Source organism: Pristiophorus japonicus, chromosome 14 (genome assembly GCF_044704955.1).
Source record: "Pristiophorus japonicus isolate sPriJap1 chromosome 14, sPriJap1.hap1, whole genome shotgun sequence".
Classification (NCBI taxonomy): Eukaryota; Metazoa; Chordata; class Chondrichthyes; family Pristiophoridae; genus Pristiophorus; species Pristiophorus japonicus.
Window position 1 is genome coordinate 180106171 of NC_091990.1, and position 19330 is coordinate 180125500.

General features: G+C 45.1%; 1 protein-coding gene across 21 annotated transcripts in view; it reads left to right on the plus strand.

The window, feature by feature from the left end:
* sox6 (SRY-box transcription factor 6) overlaps positions 1–19330 on the plus strand; it is a 656189-nt gene that overhangs the window by 560743 nt on the left and 76116 nt on the right. For 18 of the 21 annotated variants that reach the window (XM_070899905.1, XM_070899904.1, XM_070899902.1 and 15 more), the window contains one exon: positions 10873–11022. In XM_070899905.1, the coding sequence (XP_070756006.1) occupies positions 10873–11022 (150 nt within the window). The remainder of the gene's footprint in view (positions 1–10872; positions 11023–19330) is intronic. The other 3 variants (XM_070899910.1, XM_070899918.1, XM_070899921.1) reach the window with 1 other exon arrangement.

Here is a 19330-nt window from a genome sequence, read left to right on the forward strand (position 1 = left end):
TGAACTTTGCCAGTTGGCCAATTCGCAGGGGTAAGGATGATATAGCAAAATGCAGAGACATTTTTAGGTTGGTTTGTTTTCCGAGAGAATAAGCTGCTATAAAAAGGGATATGGAGGGTTAAAAAAATGAATTCACACAATAGCATAAAGCCCACACATAAAGAGCATGTGCATTCAAATACATTTGTATTCAGTGCAAACACCTTCATCTATGTGTGTGGAATCTAGTTCGTGAGGGATGGTAACACGAAAAACTGTCTCTTTAAATATTCATTTTTGTGCCTGTTTTATTGGAGAAGGAAAGTATATCTTTCAATCGCTCCCCATCGAGATCAAGATCTCTCGCTGTAGTCGATGACTTTTTTAAATAGACCTTAGCTACATTTGTCCAGCAGAGCATGCTGGCTGCTGTGAGGGTAAGGACCTTTAATGGACCCTAAACTCGTTCAGGAACATTATCTTGCCCAGCTGTGAGTGAGCTGAAATTTTCCAGAATGTGACAATCATCAGCGGATGTCATCTAAAAAGATGCCTTTTGGTAGCTTGGAGAGAAGAAAAAAATTTACAATGCTGTTTTTACAGTCACAAACAATTAGCAGTCTGTTGAAAAGAAGGCAGCTATTAAATTAAAAAGGAAGGACTATTCATATCTGTGTGGGAACTTAATCAGGCTCCCATTTCCAATGCTGATGACTCCACAGTTGCCTGAGGTACAGTGGAAGAAAGACCCTTTTGTGTCTTGATAATGTGGAAGTGATAAAGTTTCCTATAGCAGACATATGTGTTTACATCACAAGATGTGTTGTTTGACAAAATGCTTTGTTCTGTGTGTGTGTGTGTGTTCTCTCTCTCTGCCCCCACCCCCCCACCTCCCCCCGTCCTCTCTCTTTCTCTCTCTCTCTCTCTCATTCTTTCTTCTACAGCGTTTCATGCAGAATCCTTTGCCTGGAAGCACTTTAATCAGCTGCAGAATTTTTTTTTTCACCCTCCAGAAAATAGTTGCTTTTGCTAACTGGAATTTGATGCAACTCTGTCAGCGATGCTTTGTGTGCACTAGGGCTATAAAACAGGCAGCAATTTATTTCAGGCAGTGCTTTTTCACTATTCGTTGAGAGCCACAATCCTAAACAGCATTTTGCTCGAGGGCCATTCTCAAGAATGCTTCAACACACTGCACTATGGTGTGATGAGATGTGGGTCTGTGTCTGCAGTTCTCCACGCAGTGAGCTCCTGATTTCAAACATGCCATCCTGAACAGTTGTCAAGTTAAAGCCAAATACTCAATCATAAAAAAAGGTGGGGGGGCAGGGGGAGGTAAGGAAAGGTTGCAATACTTCCATGGAAACTTGTCTATGCCTATTGGCATAGTCCTGCATCCAGAGCTCTGGTTTCCGTCACTGGGCAGCAAGAGAAGGGAAGGGTTACATCCCATAGTGGCAACTGGAGGCCCTGAGACGTAAAAACAGCAAGCCTAACGAGGACCACATGTGAATGGTTGGTAGGATGCAAGTTGTCACTGGGCTGTATTACGAGTTCCAATGATTTGGGAAACAGAAAGATGGCATTGCTAAATATGATAGGCAGGTAAATTCTGACAACTTGCCCGAAGAAATAACCATGGAAAAATCGGACAAAGATCCATTAACATTTGAGCGCCTTGCTGACTAACAACAGTCCTTGAGTTCGACCACTGGCAGGGGTGATTTTCTTGAAGGCATTACTGAGAAGTAAATAATTTTATTAAGTGACTTGCTTCTGAAGATGAAAAATTCCATTACTTATAGTTCTGAACCCTATCTAACTGGATTGTACAATTTATATTTGATTTATACTTAACTCAATTTAGAGCATTGCTGCTAAGAATAGTTAATACAGGGGCAGTGATTTTTTTCAGTAAAATCCAGTAAAACGTCTCGTTTCTCCAAGTTCCAAAAACGCTGAAGTTTGAAAATTCAGGGAAAGTGCAAGAACATTCATACAACCGGACTGTTGCTGGAAAAGGTGGGAGTCTCTGCCAAGTTGCCACCTCTGCTGCCATAGTAATTGTTTTGGAGAGGAAGGAATGTCTGCGACTTTTGGATCCAGATAATTGCACAAATACCGCCAGTAGACTGGGATTGTCCTCTGGCTGGAGAGAGATTCCAAATTGTGGCAGAGTAACACTCTCTGGGTCTGCGTTAGCGATCCATGAGACCAGAAGGAGTTTTGATGCCAGTATTTTTTTTTCAAGAATAGATGTGTCTCATTTTTAAAAAGGAAAATGTCACTCTTATGCGATAGTGTTGGAAATTTGATTATGTAATCTAAATATACTAATCAGAAGTCAAAAATTCACTGCATTGGAAATTCTTGGGCCGGCCAAGGGACTATGGTAAGTGTTGGGGGAGGCATCGGGAGGGATGTGAGCTTTAATTTAGAGCCAGGTGGAACGCTCCTGCATCTCTTGGCTCCACATTCAGGTAGGTTTTATAAACTTACCCAAGTCCTCCCTGGTCACTTTAAGAACTGCTGGTCAGGCTGTTGTAGAAACAAACAAACAAAATGCCAGAGCTTACATATTTTAAATGGGCCATATTTAAAGGTGCATGCATATTTAAAATGCTTTCAAGTGACTGCCAAGGTGCCTGGAGGCAGTACTCTGCATTGATCATACCGCTCCATATCAGGCACATTGTTGTGGCTGTATTATGTCCAAAAAAGGGGTGAAACACATAATAATGTCGAACCACTGTTTCAGACTAAGCTCATCTGCCTTTTGATGGCATTTCCTTCATCAAGGGTCCCACTACCCTCCACCAGGCAGTCATCCGCCCAAAGCCATTGGCATTTTCTGGGGGTCACCAGGTAACTTAACCACTGCCCAGCATTCGGCGTCGACCAGAGGCAGTGCTGGCTATTATCATTACGGTAACATATTTGAACACCTGATCTGACTCTTGAGTTCATTCGTTTACTATAAGAAAAGTTAATTGGTTATTATAAGTATTGGGGTATAAGCACGCCAGGTACACTGGTCTAAAGTGAACACAGCAAAGCAAACAGGGCCAAAACTAATCTTGCAATCTCCTTTCTAGGGGGTCACAGTCTCAGAATAAGGAGTCACCATTCAGGACAGAGATAAGAAATTTCTTCACTCAAAAGGGTTGTGAATCTTTAAAATTGTCTACCCCAGAGGGCTGAGTACATTCAAGACAGAGAGCGGTACATTTTTGGATACTAAGGGAAACAAAGGGATATGGGGATAGTGCAGGAAAGTGGAGTTTGAGGTCGAAGATCAGCCATGATCTAATTCAATGGTGGAACAGGTTTGAAGGGCCAAATGACTGACTCCTATTTCTTATATTCTTTTCTTTATTTACACCTGCAATTTCACTAGCTGGCGGGTTTGTTACAGAAAAAAACAAGTATTCTCCTGTATTTTAACTGCCACTTCTCAGCTGTCCTAGGAACCCAGAGCCCCTGAATTCAATGAGTTTAGAATGCATTGACAAGGGGATTTAAAAAAAACATCCTCCTGAGAAATGTTTACTGCCATTAAGTGATGAAGCTAAATTGAGATTTAGTTCCCTTATAAGAAAATAGTTTACAGTCTTCAAAAAATTCTATTGCTGGGTTGCTCAAAGTTTTGGTTCAGTATGCAGAGAAAATTTTAGTTTTCTTTCCTTTTTTAGTAAACTTTTCCTGGTTAGTGAATACATGTGCTTTGGCAATGAGTTGCTCACTTAGAAATTAATTTATTGCACCCTCAACAAGTTAATAAAGAGATGATGTTTATCAGAGAGGGAAGGAAACGGAAAAGCAATAACATTAAAATGGAATTGGGCAAAGTAAACAGGTCTTTGCAGAAAGAGTTAAAGATGATGGGTTTTAGTGACATAGTTATAACGTGGAACCACAACCTAGCACCCTGAACTTGTACCATTTCCATTGTGCATCATTGTGTTCAAATCCCTCTGTGGTTTCACCCCTCCCTAACTCTGCCCACCTAGGGCTCGCTTGTTGTGTGAGAGCTCTCAGTAGAGCACTTGTTTTGGAAGTCTATTGTCGGGCATGCGGATGATGTGGCCCGTCCATCGGAGCTGATTGAGCCCAAAACAAGCGCTCTACTCAGAGCTCTGACACAGCAAGCGAGCCCCAGGTGGGCAGAGGAAACGCTTCAAGGACACCCTCAGAGCCTCCTTGAAAAAGTGCAACATCCCCACCGACACCTGGGAATCCCTGGCCCAAGATGGCTCAAAATGGAGGAGAAGCATCCGGGAAGGCGCCGAACACCTCGAGTCTCTCTCGAAGCACGGGGATGCCAAGCGCAAACAGCGGAAGGAGCGCACGGCAACCCAAGCGCCCCACCCACCCGTCCCTCCAGCCACCGACTGCCCCACCCGTGACGGGTGGGTCCTGCGTTGGACTCATCAGTCACCTGAGAACTCATATTAGTGAGGAAGCAGGTCGTCCTCGACTCTGAGGGACTGCCTAAGAAGGAGAAGAAGACGAAGAACCTCCTCCAACCCTACAACCCTCCGAGTTATCTGCGCTCGTCCAATTCTGGCCTAGAATCATAGAATTATAGGCAAATTACGCGTTCGTGGCCCTCCCCGATTTTCATCGCTCCACCATTGGCAGCCGTTTCCGTCAGCTGCCAAGGCCCTACGCACTGGAATTCCCAAACCCTTTCCGCCTCTCTCTCCTCCTTTAAGACGCTCCTTAAAACCTACCTCTTTTGTCCTAATAGCACATCATGTGGCTCAGTGTCCAATTTGCTACGTTAAAGGCGCTATATAAATACGAGTTGTTGTTGTTTAGAGCACCGGTGGCAATGTGCAGGATCATTTGAGCATTGGTGCTCAATCGTTTCTGACTATTGCCGTCTCAGCACTGTAAAGCAGACGGCCCTAGGCCCTCTAGAGACACTCCCCAACAATATAAACATGACACTGGACATTCAGTATATGACTAGGAGCAGCTCGAGAAGCTGTTGCTTTAATAAAGTAGCTACCCTCAATTACACCAAGTGTAAAGAATGAAAGCAGAGTGTCCAATTACATAATAAATATCTGCACAGTCTGTCGAAGCAAAAAGAAAGCAATACTGGTGTCTTTGGACGTAGCACAAGTTGCTGAAGGAGGCGGAAACTGGCTGAGCTATCTCTTGGTTTTAAATCAATAGCTGCCCAGGCCTAACTAGAACGGCAGTAGTCTACGGGGAACTGCCCTGTCCCCGAGGATCGCACAGTCAGCAAGACACTATTGTAATAGGTCTGAGACAAAGAAACTGAGGCTATTTATGTTGCTGTTAAAGCGTATCATGTGCTGATCACGAACAATAGCCAATTGTGAGTGAAAGGAGATTTTAAAATGTATTAGATGGCCCATGAATGTTTCTGAGTCTGCAAATCTTGCTTTTGGCTTATGCACAGCTAATATTTTTAACTTAAAAATGTAAAAGCACTTTTATTTGAATGGGCAGAAGGCTATTGCTCATCTGTTGAAGCCTCCCTCAACAAACTATTGAGCTATATTGTATTTACCTCATGATTTGCATATTTCTGTTTCCTTATCAACCTTTACATACACAAATCCCTTCAGAATAAATATTCCCAGCATGACGTCTAGATGTCTGTGGAACAGAGTACTCAGTTGCAGTAGAAATACCACAGACACTGTAAAATGAGGGTGGCTGAAGTGAATGCTTGCTTATATTAACTAGGTCATATGTGATGGGGAGGATTTGCAGCTTCAGAAATTAAAATAGTATTGGTACAATTAGGCAGCCTTTCAACACAAAATAAATAAATAACATAGCAAACCTCAGTATGTTACAGTACTACTTTGCATTTCATAAATACCACGGTCATAAATCCTACTCTGCATTACAACAACATGCGCTTTAAATACGTACAGTATTTCCTTGTCTGAAAATATGCTCATCACCCCTTCCTCCCACCACCTTACTCAGCAATTTTCTCCCCTGATTTCTGAAAGGGTGCTGATCCTTTCTGACATATTGTTACGTAGGTGCTCAAAACCTCCCCCAATTGGCCATTCTTCATGTGTGAACCCAAGCAGTGATGATTATCAGGCTATTCAAACATAGAGGGCATTATAACAGGAGGCACGAGCTAGCGATCGGGAAAAGGAATTTTAAGGGTGGTGAGCCCCTTAATGTCCCTAAAGCCACCTTCCTTAATACAGCATGGGGAGTTATCCCCGGTGTCCTGGCCAATATTTATCCCTCAATCAACATTACAAAAGAACAGATTATCTGGTGATTATCACATTACTGTTTGTAGGAGCTCGCTGTGCGCAAATTGCCTGTCACATTTCCTACATGAAAACAGTGACTATACTCCAAAAAGTACTTCACTGGCTGTAAAATGCTTTGAGCCGTGCAGTGGTCGTGAACGGCGCTATATAAATGCAAGTCTTTTTCTTATTGGTTTGAAATGTCTCCACCCATCTTGATAATGACGCCCACAGTGTGCCTACTTTTTATTTGTTGTACAGACAAACTTTTTTTTTTAAAAGAACAAGACCGATGTGGTAGAAACTGATGCAGTCCCAACACGATGAGTTTGCAATTTCATCTTGGGAAGGGAGTCTCCGCGCTCTGCTCTTGATCACCTCCCAGCAGCTGAGTCTAAGCGCCTTGGGACATTTTATCAGGTCAAAAGGTCTTCTATAAATGCAAGTTGTTGTTGTTGAGTCACAGTGGCAGTGTGATGGTAATGGCTCAAACCCACCCCCAAGGTCAGGGAATGATATCGCGGGGGAGAGATGGGAACCAAAACAAAAGACATCTTGGACCGAGATGAGGAGAAACTTTTTCACCCAGAGAGTTGTGAACCTGGAACCTGTGGAATCGTCTGCCACAGAAAGTTGTCGAGTCCAGTTCGTTGGATCTATTCAAAAGGGAGTTAGATGTGGTCCTTACGGCTAAAGGGATCTGGTGGTATGGCGAGAAGGCAGGGGTAGGGTTCTGAGGTTGCATGATCAGCCATGATCATATTGAATGGTGGTGAAGGCTCGAAGGGCAGAATAGCCTGCTCCTGCACCTATTTTCTATGTTTCTAAAAGGACAAGGTGGTAAGAGAACTTATAATAATGTACAAAGTCAGGAAGAAGAAAAAGACGTCCAACTCATCTGAGTTGTCCTGTTTACGTCCATGTTTGGCATATTAGGAGTATTTCTGCCTTTCCCTTCGCCTCAGAGGCAAGCCCATATCTCTATGAAAGTAAGGCATCGTGTGACTGATGACATGTTTTGGATCACATTAGCAACATAAAAGTAGAGCTACTTGCAGTCATGTCAGTCCATGGAGATTCCTTTTGCTTTTGTTGCTGAAAGGACCTGAGAGATTAAATAATAGCAACTGCGGCGAGACAAATCTCTGGAATAAGTGAAGAGTGCAGCTCATTGGAACTGTGCTGTTCCCCGTTGGATGCAAATCCCATCAATAAAGTTTTTTTTAAAATTCAGCTCCAATTGCACAATGCCACTCAGGATGGCAGTCATATCCAAGAGCACGCCTTGTTCATTTTGACATTTGGGTTATAAGGTAAGAGTGGAGCAGTGGTTTTCAAACATTTCTGTCAAGGTGACCCCCTGAAAATATTGACACATTCATGGAGGCTTCCTGTAAATATTCAACATAATTTTGGGGGAGGTTCTTCAAATATTGACACATGCCTGGAAACCATTTGCTTTTTCTTTCTTGCTGGGATGGCGGGAGGAGGGATGGGTGGATGTGACTTGTTTCCTTGCGTTTATTTACTTCTCTTTACTCGGAGAGTGGTTAGAATGTGGAACTTGCTAAGACATGGTGTGGTTGAGGCGAATAGTATCGGTGCATTTAAGGGGAAGCTGGATAAGTAGATGAGGGCGAAAGGAGTAGAAGGATATGGTGAGAGGATGATAGGAAGTAAAGGAGGCACCAGGCTTGTGTGGAGCATAAACACCAGCATAGACCTGCTGATCCGAAGGGCCTGTTTCTGTACTGTAAATTCTACGTAATAAAATATTGGCACACTCACTGAAACCTCCATTCTAACATTTGAAAGACAATTAAGGGTGTGCAGCGAAGGTTCACCAGACTGATTCCCGGGATGGCAGGACTGACATATGAAGAAAGACTGGATCGACTAGGCTTATATTCACTGGAATTTAGAAGAATGAGAGGGGATCTCATAGAAGCATATAAAATTCTGACAGGATTGGACAGGTTAGATGCAGGAAGAATGTTCCCAATGTTGGGGAAGTCCAGGACCAGGGGTCACAGTCTAAGGATAAGGGGTAAGCCATTTAGGAACGAGATGAGGAGAAACTTCTTCACTCAAGAGAATTGTGAACCTGTGGAATTCTCCACCACAGAAAGTTGTTGAGGCCAGTTCGTTAGATATATTCAAAAGGGAGTTAGATGTGGCCCTTATGGCTAAAGGGATCAAAGGGTATGGAGAGAAAGCCAGAATGAGGGTACTGAAGTTGCATGATCAGCCATGATCATATTGAATGGTGGTGCAGGCTTGAAGGGCCGAATGGCCTACTCCTGCACCTATTTTCTATGTTTCTATGGGGGAGAAATTCAGTCACGCCTCAGTTGGGATGGTGTCCCGGACGGGGTGGTACATTTTGTGCCGGAAAATTCATCAGTTGGGTCCGGAGCGCAGCTACTGAAAATCCCAAACTAAACAGCCTGCCTGGGAGCGCCCGAACAGAGGCTTCCGTGGAGAAAAAAAACCTGAAAATAAACACCCAAAACATTCCTAATTCATTACTGACATGACCCCAACATAATTCACAAAAAGAAAAGCAATCACACTTACCTAAGTTCATCATCATCATAGGCAGTCCCTCGGAATCGAGGAAGACTTGTTTCCACTCTTCGCATGAGTTCTCAGGTGACTGAACAGTCCAATACGAGAACCACAGTTTCTGTCACAGGTGGGACAGATAGTCGTTGAGGGAAGGGGTGGGTGGGACTGGTTTGCCGCACGCTCTTTCCGCTGCCTGCACTTGATTTCTGCATGCTCTCGGCGATGCTCAGCGCCCTCCCGGATGCACTTTCTCCATTTAGGGCAGTCTTTGGCCAGGGACTCCCAGGTGTCAGTGGGGATGTCGCACTTTATCAGGGAGGCTTTTTGAGGGTGTCCTTTTAATGTTTCCGCTGCCCATCCTTTGGCTCGTTTGCTGTGAAGGAGCTCCGCATAGAGCACTTGCTTTGGGAGTCTTGTGTCTGGCATGTGAATGATGTGGCCAGCCCAGCGGAGCTGATCGAGTGTGGTCAGTGCTTCAATGCTGGGGATGTTGGCCTGGGCGCGGACGCTGACCTGAGGTAAACATTTCTTGAATCACTTCGGCTGGTATAGCTTCGAACGGCAGCTTTCACTGGCGTTCTCACGAGGGCGCCCTACGGAGTGGGCGTGATCCAAATATCGAGCCGGTGTCACAATGAGAGGCGTTGCACACTGGCTCGGCTCTCCTGGGTGGTAATGATCTACGCCCCCTGCAAACCTGGCACCGAATGTGCCGGCGGCATACCGGGAGCTGGCCGCCCGGGCGCAAGTGCTTTTTGCCGCCCCTCTGGGGGTGCTAGGAGGGGCGGCAAGAGACCGAAAATCCAGCCCAATGTCAGCTACTCAAAGGAAAACAGTGCGATTGTTGCAGTAAACAATGTTTTATTAGTATTTACACAGCAACAGAAATAATGAGTACAGAAGCCTGATGCCAGACAGACATCTGATAATCTCAGGAAGCACTTGAGATCCCTCACTAACTCCAGGTATCATCATCATCATCATAGGCAGTCCCTTGGAATCGAGGAAGACTTGCTTCCACTCTTAGCATGAGTTCTTAGGTGGCTGAACAGTCCAATACGAGAATCACAGTCCCTGTCACAGGTGGGACAGATGAGGGAAAGGATGGGTGGGACTGGTTTGCCGCACGCTCTTTCCGCTGCCTGCGCTTGATTTCTGCATGCTCTCGGCGATGAGACTCGAGGTGCTCGGCGCCCTCCCGGATGCACTTCCTCCACTGAGGGCGGTCTTTGGCCAGGGACTCCCAGGTGTCAGTGGGGTGACCTGGTAAGGGTGTGATTCGTCAACAGAGTGGCTTGTATTTACATGTGTGAGTCACGTTCAGGAAGATGTCTCGGAGCAGGGCACAGAAAGGAGAAAAGAGACCCAGTGGAACCTGAGTACGAGGAGTGAAAAGATAAATTGAGAGACTAGGATGAGAAACCTACGGAACAGTCAAAAAGGAGGGTTTTGAGAATGTTTTCAAAAAGAGGGAGGGAAGTAACAAGGTAGAGAATTCCAGAGGACAGCAACATAGTGGCTGGACAAGTAGCCAGTAGTGGTGCAGCGGAAGAGTATCAGTTAGTGCAAAGAGGAAACCTATTCTATTCATCAGCACTGCTTTCTCTCACCTTGACAACAGAAAATCATTAATGGAAATAAAGCAACAATTCATGGTAAATGAGATAAGGGATGGGAGGCAAACCTCAAAATGCAAATAATGCTGTCAACAAGTAGAATTCTAAGCTTTACGTTTATGTCATCTGACCTGTGGAATAACTATTTCCCTTGTAACTCATCAGCCAACTATATAACTAAATGTCTGGTAGTAGTAAGTATGCAACTTTTAAGCTCGCGAATGTGTGGGGTTTGTTGCTGAATGTGATCATTCTACAAATCTCTATCTATGAGAGCAAGCTGTCTGTGAATCAACAACCTAGGTTGCTGCCCATTGAATTTAATGGGAGTGAATGTTGTGTTCCACTGTCGTGTTGCATATGTTTGTGAGTTTCTGACACTCCTTCAGCAGACTGTAGGTGAGTAAAGAACGCTGACACTCATGAGATCTCTTCTCTCCCTCTCTCAGCAGTTGTATGCAGCCCAGCTAGCCAGTATGCAGGTATCCCCTGGTGCAAAGATCCCGTCTACTCAACAGCCACCAAACCCAGCGGGCGCACTCTCCCCAACAGCTCTGAAAAATGAAAAGCACGGGACCAGCCCTGTCGCTCAAGTTAAGGTAGGTTTTGAGTGAGTAAAATACGCTAATCAGTAGTTCGTACCTACAATCTACAAAATTTGAATTTTCCAACCTAAATCTTGTTCCTCTTTCTCATTTATCGTGTGCGTACCAGGATAGGTTGATAATAAAACTGTTTGCAGCTGTGATCATTTTCACTCATACTGATTTAAGGTAATTGTGTGCAGAAATGCACTGCATCTCGCTTGCACAACGGAAACAATACCAGCTTAAATTCATTGTTAGAAACTTTGATGTGTAAGTTATAGAAACATAGAAAATAGGTGCGGGAGTAGGCCATTCGGCCCTTCGAGCCTGCACCGCCATTCAATGAGTTCATGGCTGAACATGCAACCTCAGTACCCCCTTCCTGCTTTCTCGCCATACCCCTTGATCCCCCCCTAGTAGTAAGGACTACATCTAACTCCTTTTTGAATTATTAAACTTTAATAGCACTGGCTGATCTTTCATAGCTATGTACATGGGGTATCTGAGGTGGAGCACGTGTGTGATTTTCAGCTGCTAAAATGGAACTACGTTTAACCTGGTCTGTCCCGTTACACTGCTCAAGTACTCCCCATGAGAAAGTGGTCGAAATAGCCTCACCCTGAGCACAATAGGGGTTAAATGCGAAAGCAGTTCCTGCAGATTGCCAGCTGAGTGTAAATCCCTGGCTGCTGTCCTTGTTCCAGTATCAAGAGCAGAAATACTGGAACAAAATATGATATCTGAAATGCGATGGATGCATGCTCGATATGTGACTGAGAAAGATGCTTTTACTTATGTGTTTGGAAAGCTTGCTCTTTTATTTTATTTAGTGAGAGATCAATAATTCTTTGTTTAGTACAGTAATTTAAGGTGAAATGATCTTGTAACTAGTGTAACTCGGCCGCCCCACCTCCCCGAATTGTTATTGAAATTCACCAGGCAGGATTCTGCGTTTGGAGGGGGCATCTCGCCAAGGGGATACGAGAGGCCAGTGACTCTGGCTTTAAACACTCATCTACATCTTCACCTTACTGCTATTACATCCTGGCCAGTTGGTTTCCATTGATGATATTTCCCTGGTCCTCGAAGCATAGAGTCTATCAGCAATGATTCCCCAGAATGTGGCACTCGTCACCACAAGGAGTGATTGAGGCGAATAGCATAGACGCATTCAATGGGAAGGTACATGATCACATGATGGAGAAAGGAATAGAAGGTTATGCTGATAGGGTTAGATGAAGATGAACATCCCCACCGACACCTGGGAGTCCCTGGCCAAAGACCGCCCTAAGTGGAGGAAGTGCATCCGGGAGGGCACTGAGCACCTCGAGTCTCATCGCCGAGAGCATGCAAAAACCAAGCGCAGACAACGGAAGGAGCGTGCGGCAAATGTGTCCCACCCTCCCTTACCCTCAACGACTATCTGTCCCACCTGTGACAGGAACTGTGGTTCTCGTATTGTACAGTACAACCACCTAAGGACGCATTTTTAAAGTGGAAGCAAGTCTTCCTCGATTCCGAGGGACTGCCTATGATGATCAGATGAAGAGGGGGGTGGGAGGAGGCTCGTGTGGAGCATAGACACTGCCTGGACAGTTGGGCCAAGTGGTCTGTTCCTGTGCCGTACATTCTATGTAATTCTATATAAGTCAGAGGGAAAGTTCTATTTAAGTCAGAGAGAGGGGCCAGAGAAAAAGCTCCCATCCACAAGTCAGCTGATTGTATAGCTACATTAGCAGAAGGTACGGGATTGTCCATGGACTGAACTACTCTACCATCATAGGCGGAGGAAACTGAGGGACCTTAGTTAGGTATGGAATATTTGAGGAGATGTGATGACCCCTGGTACGTAAAGATAATATTGATGTGAGAGCAAAGAAAGAACTTGCATTTATATTGCTCCTTTCGCAACTTTAGAATGCCCAAAAGTGCATCACAGCCAATGAAATACTTTTGAAGTGTAGTCACTGTTGCAATGCCATGGAAATAAGGCAGCTAATTTGTACACAGCAAGGTCCAACAAACATCAAGGAGATAAATGACCAGATAACCTGTTTTTTTTTTAGAGATGTTTGCTAAATATCAGCCAGGACACCTGGGGCATTCCTCTACTCTTTGAATACTGCCATGGGATCTTGAATGTCCACCTGAGAGGGCAGACAGGACCTCAGTTTAATGTCTCCTCTAAAACACTGCAGTGCAGCACTCCTTCAGTACTGCACTGGAATGCCAGCTTAGATTATGTGCTCATGTACCTTGAGTGGGGCTTGAAGCCACTTCCTTCTGATTCAGAGGTGAGAGGACTACCACTGAGCCAAGCCTGAGAACAAAAGAAAGCATTCAACAGAAAAAAGCCATTAATTCCATCAAGCCATTAATTCCATAGATTATGTACAATGTACCAAATATGGGTCCTATCACATTTATTTAATATCCTGAGGGAAAGTTTTGAATAATATCAAAAGGGTAATCAAATTAGCTACAGTTCTACTCCTGTATTCTCATGTTCACTGACCCGAGTTATACACAGGAATGGTTATATAAAGAGGGGAGGGGTTAAGGGGAATACATTTGCGGATGGCACCAAATTGGGGGGGTGGCGGGGGGGATAGTCAAAACTGGGGATGTCAGCAACAAACTACAAGATGAGAAACCATCAGCGGCAGGTCGGGGCCATTAAAGGAGCAGCGAGCAGTGGCCCTGGGCAGTGTGGAGGCATACCGCTACAAGGTACAGCGTGAGCTGGTGCAGGAGGGCAACGGCAGCGAAGAGTGACGTCAGCAAGGTCCAGGTCGGTGATTGGAGCGTGGGCAGGGACAGCAGGAGGTCGGGGCGAAGGAGCAGCGAGAGACTGTGGGGATGTGACCGGGGCCCAGGGAAGGCGTGAGTTCGGGGCCAGGGGCCCAGGGGCAGCACGGGCCCAGCCCACACTGCGATGTGTGCGCGCACTAGGTCCGTGCAGCAGAGCTGGTCTCCAGTTGTCCTGGGTAATCCTTGCCACTGGACCAAGACCGCGCTCTGTCAAGCCCGTGTGTGGTGGTTGGTGTGCAACGGCCACCCCACATTAAAAAATCCACACACAGGTATCTTCCACCCTACAGGATGTAGTTTGGGTCCTTCTTTCAAAACACCTGTGAACTCATCCTTTTTTTTGGCGTGGAAGCAAATCATCCTTGTTTCGAGGGACTGCCTATGATAATCATATCTCTGCACTTCAACCGTGGTCAACTTATTTTTGTATTTGACATTTCCTTGAACCTAGGAGTACATAGACCTTCATGTTCTGTGCACTATCCTTGGTTTACAATAGATTGCTAATGCACAACTTATTGGCAGAAAGCAGAGGTATCACAATATTAGGTCAGCATCATCATAGGCAGTCCCTCGAAATCGAGGAAGACTCGCTTCCACTCTAAACTTGAGTTCTTAGGTGACTGAACAGTCCAATACGGGATTTACAGTCTCTGTCACAGGTGGGACAGACAGTGGTTGAAGGAAAGGGTGGGTGGGACAGGTTTGCCGCACACTCCTTCCGCTGCCTGCTCTCGGCGACGAGACTCGAGGTGCTCAGCGCCCTCCCGGATGCACTTCCTCCACTTAGGGCAGCCTTTGGCCAGGGACTCCCAGGTGTCGGTGGGGATGTTGCATTTTATCACGGAGGCTTTGAGGTATCACAATATTAGGGACACCAATTGTTAAAGCAGTTGAGCACTTAACAGCTGTTCAGAAATCCTTGGCTGCCTTTTCTGCCAGGGTGACTTTATCACTTCTTAACTGCGCCTCTAGATGGAGTGCTGTGCAATGTTGAAGTAATTAGTGTGAAGGAACAGCAAAAGAAGACAGAATCCAAGTGCTTCTTCTTTGTCCACATACCAACAGCGACAACACTCCAAAATAATTCATAAATATGAAGCGCTTTGGGATGTCCTAAGGATATGAAAGGCACTATATAAATGCAAGTTAATGTTGTAACAACATCGACAACTGCCATAGAAAACCCAGAACATGTTGCATTTCCCTCTGCGTAGTAGAATTGTCATTTGTGTAAACAGGAAAGCAAGTTAGATAGAATTATTTGAATCTAATTTGAAGTGACTTCATCTTAAAATTTCAAAAATGCTCATGTGATTGGCAATTATGTGGTTGGTGCACAAGTGTACAGTTCAGAATAACTTTATGTACATTCAGTTCGATTGCAATAGCACTATAAAAGCTTAGACATTTGACAATTGCTTGAACAGAAGTTAAAACAGCAGCCTCTAAGAACGAGCACAGCCCTGAAATTAACTCAAGTACAAAAGGCAAACATCACCCAAACTGCTCATAATTGAAGTAGAAAAGACATTTTTAAGAGTAAACACTCCTGCAGCTAGCTGATGCCTCATACAGAATCTACTCCCCTTGTGAGTTATCAGAGAGAAAGAGAGGAAAACAAATACAGATCAGAGCAGAATGGATATAGTTGAAGCTAAATAAGACGTTTGAGCTGTCTAATTGACCAGAGTTGGGCTTGTAGGATAGTGAAGATCCAATCAGTTTGGATACATGTCTATCCAGTTCTCAGTGGGCTTGCGCTTACAGCACGAAACTCTCCGGGTTCAGGTCTGAAAATGGAGATTGAATTTATTAAAGTCAGTATTGCAGTATTATTCCGCACTTTGTTGAGCATGAAGCAAAATAAATAATTTTTAAATAATGCCCCCAAAGCTTCAGGCACTTGGAGATTTATGGTGCAATTATAAAGAGCATTCCACAAGGTGAGCAATAACTTTTTGAAGATTATTAACATTTTTGCACCAAATAATTAACTGTTGGAGATATAAATATTTTGTTGATTCAGAAAATGTTGTAAATGAAAAGGCAAGCTGGGACCCTAAGGCGCCGAAATCCGGTAATGGCGTTTTTGAGGCGGTGTCTCCGCCTGAGGGCTGATTTTACCGCCAGGCGTTAGGTGCAGGCTCCGACTGCCAAATTCAGTTTTTACGGCCAAAGATGAGAGAGCAGCGCTAAAAAGTGGTGTCGCACACTCACCCTCGGGCGAGAGCTCAGGAGGCCGACTGAATTTCCCAACGGGAGGCTGTCGCCACGCTAGCTGAAAAATAGGAAGAAAGAAACAAAACCTCAAACTTCTCCGACCCAGACACAAACTTCCCCACTGTTACAACTACTGAACAGAAGATGAAATAACTAAAGAAAACGAACTGACCTTGATCTCTGGGCGAATACGCCTGAGCCCCATGATGTTCCCTCCACCTTTCTCAGGCAGTACGGACACCTTGCCGTTAGGCTTCTGTTACAAACCAAATATCGCGGGAGCGACACCAAGGGAGCGTTGCCCGCTGGATGACATCACTACGTGGGTGGCGTTAGATGGCCCAGCGTTATCTCTTGCTGCCTCTACTAAAAAGCCTCGCGAATTTCTCCCGAGCCATGGGACGCTTAACACCCACGGTCGGCCTTTGCTGCCCATTAGCTGCCTAGCACCGGTCTAACGGGCGGCCTTATGAAGGGAATTTCGACCCCTAATTGTTGCCCTAAAACCTGAAAGTCTAGCTCACAGTGATTAAACTCCGTTGTGACTGAACTCTTTCATTTTAGTCTCGCCTTAAACTCTCCATTTCAACATTCTGTTGTGTTGCAATGACCCTTATTCCAGGTCCTAATTTGAGCACCTTTCTTTTCAATGTCCTTCTCCCCCTCCCCTGTCTTACCTTGTTTCCTGAACGCATGACTCATATTGAGATGTGCCAGCATACTTGCCTTGCCCAAGTAGACATTCTTCATCTATGAACCTCGACGGCAAGTGTTCAATAGACCACTTGACCATGGGGACTCACAGCTGAGTCTGATCGTGTCTGCATCCAGCCATGTACACTTTCCAGCAGAAGCCACTGTGGATAGCAATCAGTGTTTAGCATTTAGACAGCACCCCTCACATCAAGGAAATTGTCTCAGAACACTGACTCAGGGGTCGAAATTGGTGGACCGCCCAATTCTCGGTGGTCTCGCAATGGTCGGTCAATATTCATCGGCCGGTACCGCTGGGGCGGAGTGCTGGCAACATTGGTCCGGGCGGTCCTGAGCGGGGCGTCAGTGGAATGAGATGGGCGGTCTGCTCCGGCGGTGCAGAGTAAGTTGTCTGGGACTCAGGACTCTTCAGGTCCCGTGTTCTGCGCACGCACGCTCTTCCATTAACTTCCGACCCCTCTTTGCTTCACCTTGCCCCACCTCCCCCCCCAAGAAGAGCAGTCTGGAGGTCGGAGACTGCCAACGTTGGATCGAAGGTAAGTGTAGATTTTTAATTGTTTTGTGCAGTGTTTTTGACTTATTTATAGTACTTATTATTTATTTATTTATTCACACTTTTTTTTGTGGGGGGGGGGGGAAGGACTAGATCTCTAGGGGTAGGATTAGATCTCTTGGAGGAGAGGTCTAGATCTCTGGGGGAAGACTAGATCTTTGGGGGTGAGATTAGATCTCTTGGGGGAAGACTAGATCCCTGGTGGAGGACTTGATCTCTGATGGGGGATTAGATCTCTCTGGGGGGGGATTAGATCTCTCTGGGGGGGGATTAGATCTCTCTGGGGCGGATTAGAACTCTGGGGGATTAGTTCTCGGGGGGAGACTAGACCTCTGGGGATGGAATTAGATTTCTGGGGGGGGGAGGGGATTAGTTCTTGGTGGGGGAGGGGGAGGGGGGAGGAAAGACTAGACCTCTGGGGGGGGGGGAAATTAGATCTTCGGGGGGGGGCGCGCGAGAATTAGATCTCGGGGGGTGGGGGGAAGGATTAGATCTCTGGGGGGGGAGAACTAGGTCGCTGGGGGGGATTAGATCTCTGGGGGGAGGACTATATCTTGACGGGGGGGGGGGAGAGAGAAATAGATTGCTGGGGAGAGGAAAAATCGCTGGAGAGGGGGAGGAGAAACATTGTAGTTTACATACCGTCAACATACCATCGGCATCAAACCAACTTTTTTCAGACGATGTGTAGCTGCGGTGGTATATCGGTGGCATGCTACCAATGTTGGACTTGTGGTCGGGCTGCAGGGTGCTCCACGTGGGCAGACGGTATGCATACCGCCCGGCGGTGTGTCACTGAGGAATTTCGCGCAGGGCGGTATGTAGGTATTTTTTGATCAATTTTGCGATTTTGGGCAGTATGTTGCCAGTCCGCGGCTGTATGCCCATCAATTTCAGCCCCTTAGTAGGATAGAAAGTTGGAAGAAGAAGAAAAGTTTAGATGGGGAAGGGCGAGAGTCAAAGAGAAAAGCTTTAGGAGCTTTTTGAAGGCAGGAAGAGAAGTAGCAAAGGTTGAGTTATTTTTGGGAGGAGAATTTTGAAGGACAGTGGCATCATGACTGAAAATTAAGCCTCTGATGTGGAGGGAGCAAGTCCCAAACATTAATCAGGTTAGTTGAGGGAGAAATGTTGAGTAGGACAATCGAAGAATTCTGTTTTTCTTCAAATAGTGCCAAAGGATATTTATCAACCACCTGAACCACTGAAACAGAAGCTAGAATAAAATAAAAACAGAATATGCTGGAAATACTCAGCAGGTCAGACAGCATCTGTAGAGAGAGAAACCGAGTTAACATTTAGGGTCGATGACCTTTCGTCAGAACTAGAATCTTAGTTTAACATCTACTCTGAAGAACAGCACCTCTAACATTGCAGGACTCCCTCATTACTACACTGAGTGTCAATCTAAGTTATGTGCTTAAGCATTCATGTTGAGTTGAAACGACAACCTTCTAACCGAGAGGCGAGAGTTCTACAGTAAATGGTTAAATTAGACATATACATGGCAAGAAACTTAGCTTTGAACACAGGAAAACACAGGAATACGCAACTGGATATTTAGCTTGAACTAGTTGGAATACATTTCAGATTAAGTTGAGTGGAGAGTTAGAACTGCAAAGTGCATTAGTTCCAAATTACATTTGTCAACATGAGTAAACACTGACATTACAATAATAAAATTACTGTGCTTATGTAAATAAAGGCAAGTACAGAGAGAGACTAATGAGCCTTCCTTTAGTTAAATCTTTTAGGAATTGGCTAATTAGCTTCTTATTTGAATGTTACAGGAGAGAACCATTTCTGTCCCTGAGGTAAAACGTACCATCCAACCAAATGATCAGATGTTGTATTCAGTCTTTGTTATTCTGTATTTTCCAATTAACTATGCAATGTACCACAGTTAATACCTCAGCTTTTTCAAACTATCAAAGGAGCAATTTTCTGTTCTTGTTGTAGATACACAAAACACACACAATCTTAAATGAGAGAGTTTTAAAAGAAAATATACATATCAATTAC